Raw genomic sequence first — 18,332 nt, 5'->3', positions numbered from 1 at the left:
ACAGGATCACTTTATTAAGAATGCTTGCTGTGTTTCAGATTTGTTCTCAGATGGCTTTATCATGGTGTTTAGGCTTCCTTCCACTGCAGACAGATGCTTAGTGGTCTGGGGATAATGCCACTCAGAATTAGAAGGGTCTTCAGGAGACCTGAACTTCTAAAAGACAGGTCTCTAGCACCACTACCTGGGCACCTCTTAGCATCTATCTATCTATCCCACAGGTTTTCTAATCCTTTTTTATAGATGAGGATGCAGGCTAGGTACTTGTCAAGTAAGAAAGACATTTGAGATCTTAAACTTAGCTATGTGTCATAGCACATACCTTTAATCCCAGCACTCAGGAGGCAGGCAGAGCACAAAGCTAACCACATTACAAGATGAGTTCTGGGCCAGCCAGAACAGGATTCTTACCAGCTTTACAGCAGTCACAAACACAATGAAGACTAAATGTTCTCACTAGGTTTACTGCAGAGAGGGCCCCTGCCAAGGTACAGCCACAGTCTAGACCTTAGTAAATCACTTTGTCAACTGGCCCAAAAAATGATCATACACTGGATCCCGACTGTCTTGTCTTACTGTATTTCAGGTTGGGTTCATCTAAGGACCAGTCAGCCTATCTCAACCTACTCTTGTAGCTCCTCCTGAAGACTGCTTGTACCATGTTCATGACAATACAATATGAAATCCAGAATCATTTTTTAGTTCAAAACAAAACAGAATCCTCACAAGTTTACCTATAGAGGTGGAGGACATCTTACCATGATACTAAGGGCAGAAGCAAGTAATGAGTCTATGACGTCAGCTGCAAATCAAGATGTAGCATTTGTTGTGGGCCAACACTATATCTGTAACACATGCACATACAACTAAATCAAGGTCTTCCAGCAGAGGTAATATTCTGACAATTTTCCAGTCTATTTCGTGAGAAATTTTATACTACACTTTAAATTTTCATATGCTGTGATTGTCTTACATACACTTAAGCCCTGAAAACCCTACATACATGGTATAGTTTAAAACTTTAATATGAAATTAAATGTAAATTGCTTAAAGTTGTAATCAGTAAAAGGAGATGAGTCCCTTTGTCTCACCGCCTTTTTATAACAGTGAAGTGAGTGCTGCTGGGGACACACCACAGACGCCACAGGACGTGAGGTCAATCACCGTGGAACATTGAAAAGCCCAACAAACACCTAACTTCGGTAACTTTGGAATTATAAAAAAGTAAAAACATTTTCAAAGCAAAAGGTGACTGAACTCTTATCTGGTTATTCATGGTTAGTGGGATCACATGTGGTTAGCTAGAAGTGAATGGTAGATGAGCTCAAACAGAAGATGGGGCTCTCCCCGCACAGCACAGACTCTGGTACGTCTCTGAGGATTTGGACCTTAGTATGTCCATTTAGTAACTTGGCCATTGTTTTTCTAAGATTATTAGAATACCTAAGTATTGTATAGTCTCCAGTTTATTGTGAAAACTGTCTCCTGTATAAACACATGAACCCAAAGTCCACTGGCAGTCTTACTCACACCACGCACCTCCACAGGCATGCTACCACCACCAGGCTTCCTTCATGGCACCCAGAAAAACTGTCTTTTTCTTAGGCAAAAGACCATTTGTCAGACTGCAAAGGTAAAAGCATTCATCCATGTATCTTGTATTTATATACTCTGAGGCAGTGATACAGTCGTCGGACAATCTAATTGGTTTCACACTTCACAGCTGTAAATACAGAGACTGCAAAAGAAAAAAGAGCTAAACAGGATCCAGGTAGGGGTTGCACGTTACCTTGGTGTACGCCGGTGCTGGCAGCAGTGCCTGACTCCCGTATGTGCCTGTCTTTATAAAGGAACCCTAGTGCTCGGATGGCATGGTGGGGGCTTCCTTCCTTCTGCCACCACCATTGCCAGTAGTTATATATAAACAGGTACACAGTTCAAGTGTCTCATTTCCATTTGAGAAGTGAATGCTGCCTAATGGTGGCCAACTAGAATTATCATTGCCCTTCATAGTCATTAAATCTCACAATGCTTCAATAAAATAGTGTGTAAGAACTCACCACAATCCTCATGTGTAATGACACAAGTAACTTGTTTGGCAGAGACAGATAGAGAAGAGTTAAGCATGAACCAAAATCTGATGGAAGGTATAATGACCATATCATGGGGAACTTGGCCAACTGTAGTCTACAGTTTTCTCAGACCAGCATGGACTGTACCTAAAGGCTGTTTCACCTTTAAAAACAAAAGTAGGGCCAGGCACTTGCAAGGCTGAGGGAGGAGTACTCCAAGTTGGAGGCCAACGTCAAGCATACAGCAATTTCCAGGCCAGCCTACACATAGAGATGCCCATCTCAAAGTAAAATTTAGAAACAGAAGTGGCAGTGTATAGGACTTGTCCTTCACCGAAGCTGAGTTGAAGAAAGTTGAATTTCAACAATGATTTACACCACCGATTGAGGTCCAGACAATGAAGGAACAGTTACTCCTTTGGGTTATCAGAGGTTACCTCTCTATGACAAAATGAACTTCTATAGCTTAACAACAAACATTAAGTCAAAAGTCTACTTTTTCTTGACAGCTCAGCCAATTCTTCCCTGATGTGCTGAACAGAAAACTCATCTCTTTTCAGCTCTGCTTGCTTCAGTGCTTCCTGGTAGATCTCCTTTGCTTGTGTGTATCGTTCTAAAATAACCCAAAGAGAGGGGAGAAGAAAATATGTGTTTTCACTAGGAACCACTAGTGAGGACACTGTATGATTTGCTGAATGCTTCAAATTGACATCTAGGGCTATCTGGTGTCTTGCATACATGACAGCTGGGTGAGAGAAGCTGAGCTTACAGTAGGTGTCAGATCTAAAGTACTCAGTGCTGTGGAATTACAGTGGGCTCTCCCTTGGCCAAAGATTTCACAATGGTGTTGCATGCAGTAGAGACTTATGCTCTCAGGTTTATGGGAACTTTAAGCCCTGAGTAATGTGGAATCAGAAACTGAGGTCTTATTATATTGTGGCTGCAGAACACTGCGAATTACACCTGTGAAAACATGTCTGTAAAACAAGACCAGGACCTATCATTGCATGGTAGTCTCTGCCTTCACATGGTCGTGCAGAAATATGGAAGTTTTATGAATGAAGCAAAATTGTACTTTAACACACATGCATGTTTTTTACCCTTACTTAGCCAGTTTTTTAACTTACAGCAGTGGTTCTGCACTTTCTTAATCCTGTGACCCTTTAATACAGTTCCTCAAGTTGTGGTGACCCCCAACCATAAAATTATTTTCACTGCTATTTCATAACTGTGATTTTGCTACTGTTATGAATTGTAATGTAAATATCTGTGTTTCTAGTGGTCTCAGGCAACCCTATGAAAGAGTCCTTCGGCCCCAAGGGCCTCACCTATAGGTTGAGAACCACTGACTTAGGGGTTTCTTCATTGCCATTGTCCTCCCCAAAATCATTTCACTTCAAAGCCCAGTGATGGAAACTCTCAGAATGCAATCCGTTTCCACTGCAACCTACCTCTGTGTATCAAGATGGCAGCCAGATTGCTGAGCACCATGTGCAGCTCAGGGTGATTTATCTCCCTTGCCAGATCTGACGCCCTCTGCATATAAATGTAGGCATCATCAAAGTGGCCCTGCGCATCCAGAGCAGTAGCCAAGTCACTCATCAGCACAATGGTCTATAACAGAGAAAACGAGCCTTTTCTTTACAAACACGTCTGCAGAACGTTAACCTGACGCTTGTCACACTGCATACCCACAAGTCCTCAACTTTACCTCAACCACAGTTACAGCAGCACTCCTGCTCCAACCCTAATCCTCCCCGGGAAGACACAGATCACCTGTACTGTGGAGGGCCTCACTATGACTTTGGAACTGAGGAACATAGATGGGGCTCTGAATTCAGGCATGCTTCTTACTGTTTCCCAATGGCACGCCTCCGGCTCCCTGCATTAAGTCCTAAATACTCCATGTCCAATCTAATTTGTTTACCTGGTGGACTGCAGGCATCAAACAGAGCAATCAACTCCTACCCCAAGAATATTTTTTTGCCAGAAGAAGCAGAGATGATCTCAATTCAGTGTTAATCTTTGTTAGTTTTTCAAGACAGGATTTCTTTGTAGCCTGGCCTTGAATTCACAGTGGTCCACCTGCCTCTGTCTCTTGAGTGCTGAGATTAAACCACCACCACTAGTTGGTTCAATTCTACATTTAATACTTTGTTTTGCCTGCTTTGAAAAATTAAATAAAATTCTGTAATAATGGTTTTAAAAGTTATGGCCATAGCTCAGAGGTAGAGCCCTTGCCTTGAATTTATGAGGCTTTAGGCCAGCCAAAAAGAAAAAAAAAAAAAAAAGAATTCAAAGTCTCTACTTCCTCACCTCCCAGTTTCACAGGGGAAAAAGATACTTATATATGAACTAAACAGTTACAAGGTTCTGACTGATACAGTCTAGTCAGCTCCAGGAGGAAAAAAAAGACCGAGTCTATAAACCACTGTGAACATGAGGCTACACTTTCTGAAGTTCCCAGTACAGACCTGGGGTTAAGGCTGCCTTGTACAAAGACCACTGTATAAACCATGACTCATAAAAAAGGGTCTATGCAGAGGTACTGACTGGTCAGCAATCTCAAACCCTTCTGGAAACAAGTAGCTGGGAGTAGTGAGAGCTGGTGGAAAGAAAATGAACAGACCAGGGAGTGGAAAGACTTCCATACATCTGGATATCAACCCTCAGTCCTCATGACAGTTCATATGCCTAACCACGTCTTGCCACATCCACAACTGATACTAAACACTGAATGTGGAGCTTTACCAATGCCATGCAAGCTGTCTACTACTGAGATACATCCCAGCCAAATTTCTCTTCTCCTCCCTTTGGCATGAGAGCTCACCAACTTTACCAGGCACCCTTGAAACTGTGACCTTGTAACCCTCTGCAGAGTACCTGTGCCACAGGGCAGGCCTGGCTTAAAAGCACTGTTTCGTCCATTACCTGTGGGTGTCTTTCTCCTTGTATTTCTTGACAAATCTGCAGGGCTTTTTCATACATCCTTTGTGCCTGTGACAGCTGCTTGGAGAATAGCAGGTAGCGTGCACAAGAGTCTAAGCACATGCCAAGGAGGAGGTAAGTATTGGCTCTTTCTTCTAAAAGAAAGATAGAAGTATGGTGAGGATGTAATAAAAGTTACAAACAAAAGTCAAAGGAAGCCTCTGTGCGTCATCATTGTGCCTCCCAGGTTTCATTGTGTTCCAGGTTACTTAAACTCTGATCCTCAAGAGACTGTTGGGTGGATTGACAACCAATCAAATGACAAGTGATAAGTAGTCACCTGAAATCACAGAACCCCCATTTTGAGTAGATTAAAGAGCCCACAGTTCAATTTAAATACTGAGTATCTTAACATTGGGAACTAGTGTTCAGAGAAGATCATTAAGATAAACCCGAAGTAGAATGCGCGAACCACAAACCGTCTATGGCCAATGAACGTTATTTAGAGTTTAAGAGAAAACACAGCAAGAAACCAAGAATACTTAGAATTCTGTGATGGAAAGAACATGATCCAATTCTCAAGGACTACAGGCCGGGACAGTGTGGCACTGAGAGACTGACTACAGACTTCACACAGCTGATGCCACATGAAGAGCAGGAGACTGCAGAACTAGACAACAGTGCCCACTGTCAGCCCTCAAGATACATATGGCCCAAATAACAGGAAAAGTGATAGGTGAGAACAATTCAAAGTTCACAAAGAACTAGAAACAGGATCCTTGGATGTTCTGTTTGGTTTTCTACAGCCTAAGCTGGCCTCAAACTTGGATCAGTTCCCCTGACTCAGCTTCATGAGCTAATTTCAGGTGAGTAAACTAGCAGACACCCCTTGAAGATGGCCAGTTAAATTCACCAACAGAGCTGCCAGTCCTCCCTCTTTTCAGGTCTCCAGGAAATTTACAAATGTCATACAAAATTTTGGAAGTAGTGTCTGTGACTAAGTAACAGTCCGACCAGCTACTGAAGAGACAGCATAAGTAAAGTCACCTGGCTATGGTAGATGAGCACAGGGGTCTGAGCAGTCTCGGGTTAGGAAAGTGGGAAACATGAAGTTTAAAGTGCAGACATCTAAAATAATTTGCCTTTGCTTAATCATAAAAGGTCAACAACTGAGGGCTGGGGCTCAGCTGGTAGGATGCTTGCCAGTCTTTCTTGAGGCCCTGGGTTTGAGCACAGCACAGCAATGCCCAGGTTTGTAGCACACAGCAATGATCCCAGCATTTGGAAGGAGAGGGGAGGATAAGGAGTCCCCCTCAGCTACATAGTGTGTGGTTTAGAGAGATGGCTCAGTAGCTAAGAGTGTATACCAGAACCTATGGGAAAAATTTGGGCATGGTCATGTGTGACCCCCCCTACCTCCACCCTCACTCCCCTTCCTTCCTTGAGCTGGGCCAATGGCTTGCAGTCCTCCAGCACTCAGCCTCCTGGGTCCTGGAGGACTGCACGCATGTCCGACCATGGCCCCTTAATTGCCTTTAAATGGTTCTGTATTCTCTAAGTGGTCTTTTAAAATCATACAACTATAAAATGCACTCATCAGTATAACTTAGAAAGACAGAGCACTGGACATCGCCTAGCATGTGTAAAGCCTTGAGTCCAAAGCCAAACGAGTAGACAACAGGACAAATGACAAGCAGTTCTGGGGAAGCTTGTACTGTTACATGTAAAGGAGAGGAGGCAGAGAGCACAATTCATGCGGTACAACTCAGTGATGTTTTCTAAAAAGTATTTTAGAAATACTTTTTAAATTCATCACACACTCTTACCACAAAAATATTGGGTTCCCAGCAGCCATGCTGAATGCTTGTTTCAGCTCCAAGAGATCTAACACCATCCTCCGGAACCTGAAGGCACCTGCACTCACATGCTCATATCCACACACAAACGTACGTACGTGTGTGTGTGTGTGTGTGTGTGTGTGTGTGTGTGTGTGTGTGTGTGTGTGTTAGTGTTACATATACACACATAACTATGTGTGGGTTACATATATGTATACACATAACTAAAAATAAAGTAAATCAGAGCTAGAGAGAGGGCTCCATGGTTAAAAGCACCTGCTGCTCTCAACATGGTGGCTCTTAATGAGCCACAGCTCCAGTTCTTCTGGCCTCTTCAGAAACCAGGCACACAAACCTTACACTTATTTAAATGCAGACAAAACAGCCATTCTCATATGTGAGTGTGTATACTTTTAAATAAATACATCTTTCAAAATAATAAACAGTTTTAAACAGTGACTGAGGGACAAATGAAAAAGCATTGTGGCTGGGCATGGACACACACCTTTAATCCCAGCACTCAGGAGGCAGAAGAGTCTCTGTGAGTTCAAGGCCAGTCTGTTCTACACAGCAAGTTCCAGGACAGCCAGAGTAACACAGAGAAACTCTGCCTCAAAAAAAAAGAAAGAAAAAAAAAAAAAACAAAAAACCAAAACACTAAAGAACTTCCAGAAAGTATTAAAAGGCTTCTCTGCCTGCTGTCAAGAGAAAACTTTACACAGGGTACAAAAACAGACTTAAATTTTTTTCTATTACATCACTTTGTAAGGTGGCATATAGTGAGAATTCTGGTCTCTTAACCCAATTGTGCTATGTGAATACATTTTTGTTTTAATCTCAGGTGTGGGATATAGGGTTGCTCCAATTTTTCATAGCCATTAACGATGATTGTCCCATGCTCGGGGCGGGGGGGGGGGGAATGATTTTTGGCAGCTGCAGTTTAATTCTGGGGACTTTGGAGAGGGCCTGGGTGGCCGATGCCCCTACTGCTGTTGTGTTTGCTAGATTGTTGGTTGGCGATATCCTGGTGATGGAGACTGGACTCGCCGCAAGGAACCAGATGCCCCAAATCCAAGGAAGTAGTCTAAGGAGATCTAGGCCCCCTTTCCCTCTAACCTTCTTTCTCTCCAACCTAGTGTAGGGGGAGTGGAAGGAATTAGGTGAAATAAGGGTTGGAAGGGTGGTAGATGTAAGAACCTATAAGAAGCCAATAAAGAAGCCCAGAAAAGTACACCTACAGGGCATGGGCTTATAATGGCAGCACAAGCATGTAGGTTATAGGAATTTGTGGGAGTCACTTTTCTCCTTTCACCCTATGAGTTCCAGGAATTAAACTAAGTCTTCAAGCTTGCTGGCAACTGCCTTTACCTGCTATTCATTTCACTGACCCAAAAGGACTTCTTTTTCCAAGAAAAAATGATTATTTTTATTTTACTTATGTATATGGGTGTTTTGCCTGTGCGTGTGTGTGTGTATGTATGTCTGTAATCACGTGTGTGTGTGGGGGTGTGTGTGCGTGTGTGTATGTATGTATGTCTGTAATCACGTGTGTACCTGGTACCTCTAGAGACCAGAAGAGGGCATCAGGTCCCCGGAGCTGGAGTTATAGACAGTTCTGAGCCGCCATGTGGGTGCTGGGAAAGGAACTCGGGACCTCTGGGAGAGCAGACAGTGCTCTTAACCACTGAGCCAAGGAAACATGATTCTTTGAAACATAGGTACTGCTAATGTTAGACAAGAAGAAAAATCAGATAGCTTAAAAAAAATGAGTAAGAAGTTCCTGTCATTTACAAGAGCCCAGAGGGACATTTGAAGAGCATATTTATTTCTCTGAGCTTTAATTATACCTTCCACATATTATGTTTTTATTTATTTATTTTAAACATTTTATTTATTTTATGTATACGAGTGCTCTATCTGTATGCAAACATACATGCCAGAAGAGGGCATCGGATCGTATAACTGTGAGCCACCTGTGGTTATACTAGGTATTGAACTAAGGACTCTGGAAGATGTAGTGCTCTCCTAACTGCTGAGCCATCTCTCTAGCCCCCATTTATTATTTCTAATCACAGGAAAAACATATGCTACTTAAGCTAGTATATGAAGAAACCAAGATTCATTATTGAAGCCTATACCTAAAATCTACGCGAAGGGAACTCTTTAGTCTGCAGAGGATGAGCAAACACAAGAACAGCTCGAGAGATTTACTACGTGAGTGTGGAGAGTCCGGGGAGGTGCTGCAGTAACTGCACATCTGGGAAGTACAGAAGCGCCATTAGTATCTCTCAGAGAATCTGAGCACAGCAGCCTCTCCCTGGCCCCCACCCCTAGAAACAGGGTTGTCTACAGAACCAGAAGTATGACTGGCTACCTGCCACATCCTGGAATGTCCTTAGTCACTGACGTCAGACTCAGCACTTCCCAGAACACAGTGGTAGAGGAGCATCTAATCTAAGGCATTTACTTCCAAGAACATGACTGATAACTGGGAACCTTTCTGCTGGACACAGCTGAGGTCCCAAGGGCCACAAGTTAAGAATTAGCTAAAAATCCCAAGTGGAATGCACGTGAGCCCAGTTTCTGTCACCTCTGTAAATGGTCTGAGTGCCTATGAACCCAGAAATTAAAGCCTTTAACTTGTGTAAAACAGAGCCAGATCTGAAGTCCTCACATCACACACAGCATTCCCACTCATGGAACGCAGGGACGTGCGAGCATCGCCACCTGCAGACACTGCCAGTGCACAGGACATCTTTCCTCCACTACAGCTCAATGCCTCACAGGGGAGCAAGCTCTCAGTTCTTCAGTGACTAGTTCAGCAAGTAAACAAATGAAAAGGGAGAATAAAAGCAAGAGAGCTGAAGTGACTGTGGAGAAGGTAAAGTGCCAATTATAATTACAGAGTTTAAAAACGTTAGCATCGGGCTGGAGAGATGGCTCAGCGGTTAAGAGCACCCGACTGCTCTTCCAGAGGTTATGAGTTCAATTCCCAGCAACCACATGGTGGCTCACAACCATCTGTAAAGAGTTCCAATGCCCTCTTCTGGTGTATCTGAAGACAGCTACAGTGTACTTATATATAATAAATAAATAAATCTTTAAAAAAAAAAAAAAACGTTAGCATCACTCTAAAGATGCATCTAGACTGCACTGAAAGAGAAGCAGGAAGGCTAGAGGCCAAACTTAGGCTGCCCAGCTGCTACGCAGAAACACCAAGGAAACCCTGTGGCGGCTGGCAGAGCTACACAACAGAACCAGGTAAGAGTAACATCATCTTCATTGCTGGCAACCAAGATGATCCCTGTGAGTAAAAAGACTATCAAATACCCAAAACAACAGCTAGTGTGTTAGGGTCAGCACAGTGTCAGGATCTCCATCAGAGGGTTGCAGCAGTAGGAAGATTGACTATTTAAACCATAAGGAACATTAAGGAAACATTATAGCCCTTACTAGTAACACTGTGATCCTTTTGTACAGCTTATCTAGAAGCTTATGAAATCTTACATTTTAATAAAACATTTTAACTAAGTATCTCTCTGAGTTTAACATAGTAAATGACTTTATTAAAGAAGACACAAAGCCCCAAATTACAAAGGAAAATATCCAATGATTCTATTAATACTCACATTTTAATCTCTGATGTACACAACCCACCAAAATATAAGACACTCAAATCCATACATAACTCTCACAAGCTATTAAGAAAAATAACCCTAGCCAGCAGGATGACCAGTGGTTTAAGTGCTTGCGCACAAGTCTGATAATATGAGTGTGGTTCCCCAGAACCCACAAAGGCCTGGATGTAGTGGTGATACCTAATGCTGACTTATGCGCCTTCTCCTCAAGCAGCCCATCTCCTGTCAGAATGCTATCTAGGGTCCAGAAGACTCATCAGCTTACGGAGGGAAAAAAAAACAAAACTGCCCAGCAAGGGTTCTTGAGTCTCTTCAGTTTATCTCCTGTGGGTTATCTGTTCCACATACTGGCTCAAGCAAGATGGGAGGTGGAGACAGGAGACTGTCCGAAGCTCTTGGGCCAGTTAGTCTGGAAGATAGAAAGCAGCAAAGACAGAGAGAGGCCCTGCCTCAGTGTGGGAGGAGAGAAGACTCCCCACAGCTGACCTCTGACCTCCACAGCTGCTCTGTGGCACTTACAAATAAATAACCGTGGGCAGGAAGGCAGAAAGAAAGGAAGGCAGGGAGGTAGGGAGGAAAGGGGGGGGGTACAGAGGGAAGGAAAGGAATGAAAGAAAGAGGGGGGAGGGAGGAAGGATGGAAGGAAGGGGAAGGAAAGGGAAGGGAAGGGAAAGGAAAGAAAAGAAGAGGGAGGGAGGGAGGGCAACCCCTTAAATCAGTGGTTCTCAACCTGTGGACTACGACCCCCTTGCAGGTCATATATCAGATATCCTGTGTACCAGATACTTACATTACAACTCATAACAGTAGTAAAATTACAGTTATGAAGTAGCAATAAAAGTGATTTTGTGGTTGGGGCCACCACAGCATAAGAAACTGTATTAAAGGGTCATAGTGTCAGAAGGCTGGGGAGTACTGGCTTAAACAGTAAGCAAAGGGATCGGAGTGGAACATTTCCTTGGCAAATATGATGCCAGCAGCACTAAAAAAAATAGTACTATATACAATGGAAATCTCTAAAAAAAAAGATGTAAACATAATAAACAACCAACTGATAAAAAAAATCCAAAGACAATTCTCTGAACAGGAACTCCCAACAGCCAATATACAAAATTATTATAGTTTGCTAATAAGCAGAAACACATACTGAAGACATAATGAAACTCCTTCTCCTATCTCCCAAATATTAAAAAAAAAAATCTTATGGACAGACCCATGGCTCCAGTTGCATATGTAGCAGAGGATGGCCAATGTGGGGAGAAGTTCTTGGTCCTGCCAAGGCTCAACCCCCTCAGTGTAGGGGAATGTTAGGGCAGGGAGGCAGGAAGGGGTGGGTGGATGGGTGGGGGAACACCCTTATAGAAGGGGGAGGGAGCATGGGATAGGGGGGTTATGGATGGGAAAGCGGGAAAGGGGAGAACAATTGAAATGTAAATAAATTTTAAAAATCCAATAAAAAAAAAAAAACCAAACACTTAAGTCTAAGAGGAACAGGGGCAGAGAATCAGCACTGATTAAACTCTTAGGTACACAGTTTAGTAGTATTTAGAATACGCACCCCAGAAGAAAGGGGAGTATCCCTGGGTAGGAACCCGCATGTGTGCAGGCTTCTAAGAACGGTCAATAAGAAGTAGTTTTTGCAGTGAAACACATACAACAATCGTCTATGTTCAGCAACAGAACTGTGGGTACCAACGAGGTCCACTACAGAAGTAGTCAGAGCTGACCTAGCCTGCATCCAGTAAAAAGTGGCCTCATCCCTCACTTCATCCAGTCACGTGATAATCCAAAGACATCAGCTTTCTAGATGGTACAACTCAGCAGATCCGCTGTGCAGCAAGCAAAAGGCGCCCAGCCCCCCAAGCGAAGAGCACAGCTCTGCTCTCTGTCCATTTCAGCAGAGATCAATCTCCACAATAAAACGCTCCACAGAAAAGGCAAATTGCAGGAAGTAACTGTACAATATGTCACTCATAGAAAGCCTAAAATCCATAGTACTTCTACATATTGCTGATTGATAAATACGTAAATGACGAATCTCAGGACAGTAATTAGACCTGAGCAGGCTCAACAAGAACACCACAAACAAAAAGACCCAAAAGCACTAAAGCACTAGGTAAAATACTGAAGTTTGACAAGGCAGGAGAAAAGTTAAAAAAAAAAAAAAAGGACTGTAAAGACATCACATTTTACTTTTCTGGAAATCTCACACTTTAATAAAACAAAACTGAGGAAACGCAGAGAACCATCTCCAGATCTATATAGGGCAAACACAAACTCAAGAATTCTCAAGAAAACAAAGAAATCAAACCACAGCTTTGACACAAGGCAGTAAAAAAGTACTCAGCAAATCTGAGTGAGATATAAACTAAAATACGTGAGAAATAACTGGAGGAAAACTTTATTTTCAGGTGAAGGGATAATCTGCAATAAAAAACTGGAACTTTGAAGTGGTTATCAGAAATATGGATAGACAGTGGCTAGGCTTGGTAGAATGGGGGCTTAAGGAGCTCATAAAAATTTGATTTTTTAAAAAAAGATCACTATGTAATTACTATAGACAAAATGAGTCAGGGAAGAGAAAACATGGACAACACTCATTATAAACCAGCCAAACTTAAGAAACATTACAAACAAACAAACAAACAAAAAAAGAAAAGAAACATTCCAAACATTCTATCCAGTACCTAGTATACATGAGGCCCATGGCTCAATCCCTGTTACTTAGAGAGAGACCCTGAATATTATATTCACCAGGACAAACCTCATAGGAAGGTCTGAATGTACACAGCGTCTGTCTCTGTCTCACAAGAATAAACTTGAGATCAACAACAGAAAGAAACCTGGAAATTAATCACACTCCTAAATGTTTTAAATTACCAAGAAAAGTATAAGAAAAACTAGAGAGTACTTTGAAATAAACAAAAAATGAAAATATACCAATATTTATGAGTTGGAAGTAAGATACAAAATTCTATTTACTTATTTAATGCATATGAGTACACTGTAGCTGTCTTCAGACACCAGAAGAGGGCATCAGATCCCACTACAGATGGCTGTGAGCCACCCTGTGGTTGCGGGGAATTGAACTCAGGACCTCTGGAAGAGCAGTCGGTGCTCCTAACCTCTGAGCCATCTCTCCAGGCCCCTATACTGTTCTTTTGACTGCATACTTTGTTTCTTTATCCCTAAATTCCTAGACTCTTTGGGATGAGGTTCCCAGAAACTGCTTTCCAGCTGTAAGAGGGCCACAAGAGTGAAGGGCTGATCCTTGCCGACTTCGGTGAGCCTCCCACCCACTAGTCACGTCAGCCCACCCCTTACTGAAACTGTCCTTTCTTTAACTCAGTTGACAGTCCCTAGTACAGTCTGTGTAAACATATGCTAATTTATTCAGATACAAATCACCTCAAATACACTGGGGACTGACAAAGTGACTCCACAAATCCCATGAAAAGTGACAGAATTTCCACAGAAGTAGCATGTGTGCACTGCCACTGCATATTTATGCTCAGTATAATTTAACAATGTTTACTGTTAAAATAGAAAATTCTAAAGAAAACTGTTCTTAATGATAATTACCTGTAAGAAACTAGTGGTCAACTTTCCAAGTAAACTCTAGATAATCTAAAAAGCAAAATACTAAAACTGTTTAGAGGAGTTGGGGATTTAGCTCAGTGGTAGAGCACTTGCCTAGCAAGCACAAGGCCCTGGGTTCAGTCCCCAGATCCGAAAAGAAAGAAAAAAAAAACCTGTTTAGATAGTTAAAACAGGAAGAAGAAATGAAACATGAAAAGATGGGTGCTCGACAACGTGATCTGGTGCTGGGAAACATTTCTCCGGGTCTGTGCCCCAGAGGAGCGGAGCCTTTGCCTCACGCTCTGCTGGTCAAATCTAAAAACAATACCTGGCATAGGACAGCTACTCTGTATTCTTAAAAAGTAATACAAGTCGGGGTGGGCAGTTGGTTCAACAGTTAAGAGCACTTGCTTCTCTTACAGAGGTCTAGAATTCAATTCCCAATTTCCAAGCACTTATAACCACAGCTCGAAGGAGGGTTCCAGCCTCCACAGGAACCTGCATTCATGAGCTCTTACCCACATGCATAGACACAAGTTAAAAAAAATAACCATTAAAGCTTAATAAAAGCAAATGAAATATAATTATCACACACATCATAAAAATACCTTAAAATAAACACAGACTGTATGACTCATTTATACACACTTAATAAAATCCTGGGACTCTGAGGCCAGCTGGCCTAGTGTGTGTGGTAGCAAGAAGAGACACTATCTGTCTGAATTTGATACCAAGGTTGTCTGTCCTCTGGCCTCCAAACACACACCGCAGTATTCACTATCACCGCAAGAAAAGCACAAACGAATGATAATCTCACCATGGAAGACATGTACAGCTTATCAATGAAGCTGACAAGGTTACAGAAGTCAGTCAATGTGCTTCAAGAAGGGGCAGACAGACTTATGACAACAATAAAGACTAATAATCAACATGAGTTGCTACTATGTACCAGTCACTACTCTAATGCTTTATACACAGCAACCCACCCAATTCCAAAGGTCCAGAGAGAACACTGCTCTTAATCTCCCACCAGACATCAAGAGGTTAACTAATGGGAGCTACAGCTCCATGCTCCCAACCATGATGGTCACAGACTCTAGCTAATCCACAGAAACCATCAGCCTCCCACAAACTCTTTTCTACAAGCTGTCTTTGTCATGATGCCTTATCACAGCAACAGAACAGTCAGAGTAAAGCCCATGTGAGCTGTAGATATTAAAATTGGAAAAAATGTATTCAAAATAAAAATATTCAGAAAAATACAAATGAACTATAAATTTATAAATCTCAAACAACCAGAAAGCATGTTTACATTTTAAATCGTTCATCCTTTGGTCTATGTAGTACAGAAAATCAAGCTCTTCTAAACTACAAATGCTACTTTGTAATTGAATTGTGTGCTTGCACCAGGCCAGAGGTCAGCCCTGGGTGCTGATCCTTAGGTGCTGCTCACTTTGAGTTTTGAGATAGACAAGGTCTCTTATTACCTGACGCTCATGGGACCAGGCTAGGCTGACTGGCCAGTGAGTCCATAGCTGCCCAATACTGTTCTTACCAGAATGGCACCACACCCAGCGTTTTGACACTGGTGCCAGGGCTAGAACCTGAGTATAGCAAGCACTATGTCTCCTGCACCATCTCCACAACCCTCATTAGGTCACGATGATCTCCTCAGTAATTACATCCATATCTACATAATGGCGGACAAAATCCCCCAGACCACTCCTAATGTCATTTTCACTAATTTCCTCTTGGTACAGGGCTAGTCGTACAGAACACACAGATTTCGTTTTTGTTGTGTGTCAGGTACATGTTATGTGAACGGTGTGCCTGCATATGGAGGCCGCAGGTCAGCTTTAGTGTGGCTCCTCATGAGCTGTCCACCTTGATTTTGAGGAGAGTCTCTCGCTGGGATCTGGTACACACCAATGAGGCCAGACTGTATGGCCAGGAAGCCTCGGGGCTCCTTCCTTACCTCCCCAGCACTAGGATTTTTTTTTTTTTTTTTTTTTTTGGAAGCTGGGGACCGAACCCAGGGCCTTGCGCTTCCTAGGTAAGCGCTCTACCACTGAGCTAAATCCCCAGCCCCCAGCACTAGGATTTTAAGCAGCCATCACAATGCCTGTCTTTTTTCACAGGTTCTGGGAACTGAACTCAGATCCTAATGTTTGCCTGGTGAGCACTTTATGGCCTAAGCGATCTCTTCAGCTCTCCCTTTCTTTGCTAAGACAGAGTCTCATCTATACCCAAGCTGTTCTCAAACTCATAGTATTACTCCTGCTTCAGCTTCCCAAACGTTGAAAATGCAGGCATGAGCCTTACACTTGTCAAATCTTTTACTATGCCAGAATGTGACACCAGAATCCCCATTTAAAAAGTCAGGTGTGGTAGCTATGCGTGCAATGCCAAAACCAGGAAAGCAGGGACAGGCATGTCACTAATGCTCCACAGCCAGCCAGCCTAGCCCTGGGCAAGTTCTAGACCAGTGAGTAAACCTGTCTCCCCAAAACACAATGGACAAAATCCAAGATTATTCACTAGCATACAAGATTGTCCTTCCATGTAGGTGCACATGCACACAAGTGCACACACACACACACACCAAAAATTCTTTTGTCAAAAAAAAATACATTTTCATAATATGTTATAAAAGGTTATAATACAAAGTAAACAGCTGCTCTTTCTTGGCAATAGGGTTATCTTTCTTCATAATGCTTTCCAGAGTTTTCTTTGGAAAATTAGTAACTATTTTTAGAGCTGGAAAAAGCTTTATCTTCTTAATCAACTAGTAACAAGAGGTTAAAAATGCAGCTCGTTGGGTTGGGGATTTAGCTCAGTGGTAGAGCGCTTGCCTAGGAAGCGCAAGGCCCTGGGTTCGGTCCCCAGCTCCGAAAAAAAGAACCAAAAAAAAAAAAAAAATGCAGCTCGTTTGGTAAAGTGCTTCTCCATCCCTGAGTTCAAGCCACAGCACGACACAGAGCAGGTGTGGTATAATCCCAGCACTCAGAAGGGAGAGGCAGGTGGCTGAGAAGGAAAAGTCATTCTCAGCTACACAGTAAGCTTGAGGCCAGCCTGGAATACATGCAACAGTGAGAGAGACAGTGACAGGCAGAGAGAGATAGTCAAGAGGCTTAGGCAGGAGTGCCTTAAGCTTGATACAGCAAATAATCCTTCAGAGAGGGGAGGGGAGGAGGGGGGAGGGAGGAGAGGAGAGGAGAGGAGAGGGGAGGGGAGGGAGGCGGACAGACGGATGGACGGAAGAAAGAGATGGAGGGAAGCAGGAAAAACTCCAATGTCCCAATGCACAACACAAGGCGGAGATGGACGGTGAGTGACTTGCACACTTTGTGGCTGGGGCTCGTTCATATTTTCTCTAGGTTTCTTCACACTCCTCCGCACTGCTCTGAACTGCATTTGCTTGCTGCTCTTTGCCAAGTTTTGATTTTTAGTAATTACTGAGGCTCTTTGGTAGAGAAGTCAATTACTAGAAACAGTTACAGAAAAGTACTTCTGTTGGTAACACAGAAGTAAGCACACAACACTCAGACTTCAACTTCAAGGATGGCAAAGAAGAACCAGGGGATAGAGGCTGAGTGAGTCCAAGATGGGTGGGACCCTGTGAGGATAGGCCTCTGAGGACACTGACAAACCTGAAGGAAGTGAGGCAGTGCTGAGAGCCATCCAGCGAGGAGACATAGGGATGAAAAGGCCTTTAGGTGGTATGGGCTCAGGAGCGGCAAGGCCAGGAAAAGTAGAGACATGATGACGCCACAGATGCAGGTAGAAGCCAGGTCCTTGAAGGAGTATGAACATAAAGGTGATGTGGAAGCAGTGAAGTCTTGAAAAGGTTAGTTTGCCTGATACATGGTAACATTCATTGAGGAGGTCAAGGAAAGGAAGCAGGAAAAACTGAGACCAGCATCCAGGCAGAAAGGATGACAGCCTTCACAATCCCTGGAGTAAGAGAATGAGATGTGTAGTCTAATGTGATGTATTTCCAAACATGTTGGTAGACCAGTATAAGGAGGAAATAAGAGAATTCCTAGGTTCTCTGCCAGAGCTATTGGGTGAATGCTGGTGTCACTTACTAACCTAGGGCTGAGCAGTGAAGACAGCTCTGAATGGCAGAAATCAAGAGACCCATATTGGACATGTCTAATGTTGGATAACCACTAAACAGTCTAGGCGAAATAAGGCCAGGCCAGACCATACGTCCGCTGTCTTGGTGCCAGCTGGTATAAATATGTTAAATGTTATGGGACTACATGACATTTCCT

General features: G+C 43.0%; 1 protein-coding gene across 5 annotated transcripts in view; it reads right to left on the bottom strand.

The window, feature by feature from the left end:
• Positions 1 to 1,634: 1,634 nt before the first annotated feature.
• Ttc19 (tetratricopeptide repeat domain 19) overlaps positions 1,635 to 18,332 on the bottom strand; it is a 27,881-nt gene continuing 11,183 nt past the window's right edge. For 2 of the 5 annotated variants that reach the window (NM_001415772.1, NM_001109644.2), the window contains 3 exons: positions 5,004 to 5,155; positions 3,524 to 3,686; positions 1,635 to 2,685 (listed from right to left, as the gene is read on the bottom strand). In NM_001415772.1, coding sequence (NP_001402701.1) covers positions 2,552 to 2,685; positions 3,524 to 3,686; positions 5,004 to 5,155 — 449 coding nt within the window. In that variant the 3' untranslated portion in view covers positions 1,635 to 2,551. Of the gene's footprint in view, positions 2,686 to 3,523; positions 3,687 to 5,003; positions 5,156 to 6,954; positions 10,886 to 18,332 lie in introns of those variants that run through there. The other 3 variants (XM_039086898.2, XM_039086899.2, XM_063269901.1) reach the window with 2 other exon arrangements.

Source organism: Rattus norvegicus, chromosome 10 (genome assembly GCF_036323735.1).
Source record: "Rattus norvegicus strain BN/NHsdMcwi chromosome 10, GRCr8, whole genome shotgun sequence".
Classification (NCBI taxonomy): Eukaryota; Metazoa; Chordata; class Mammalia; order Rodentia; family Muridae; genus Rattus; species Rattus norvegicus.
The sequence above is the reverse complement of the archived record's forward strand: the minus strand, read 5'-3'. Positions and strand labels throughout refer to the sequence as shown.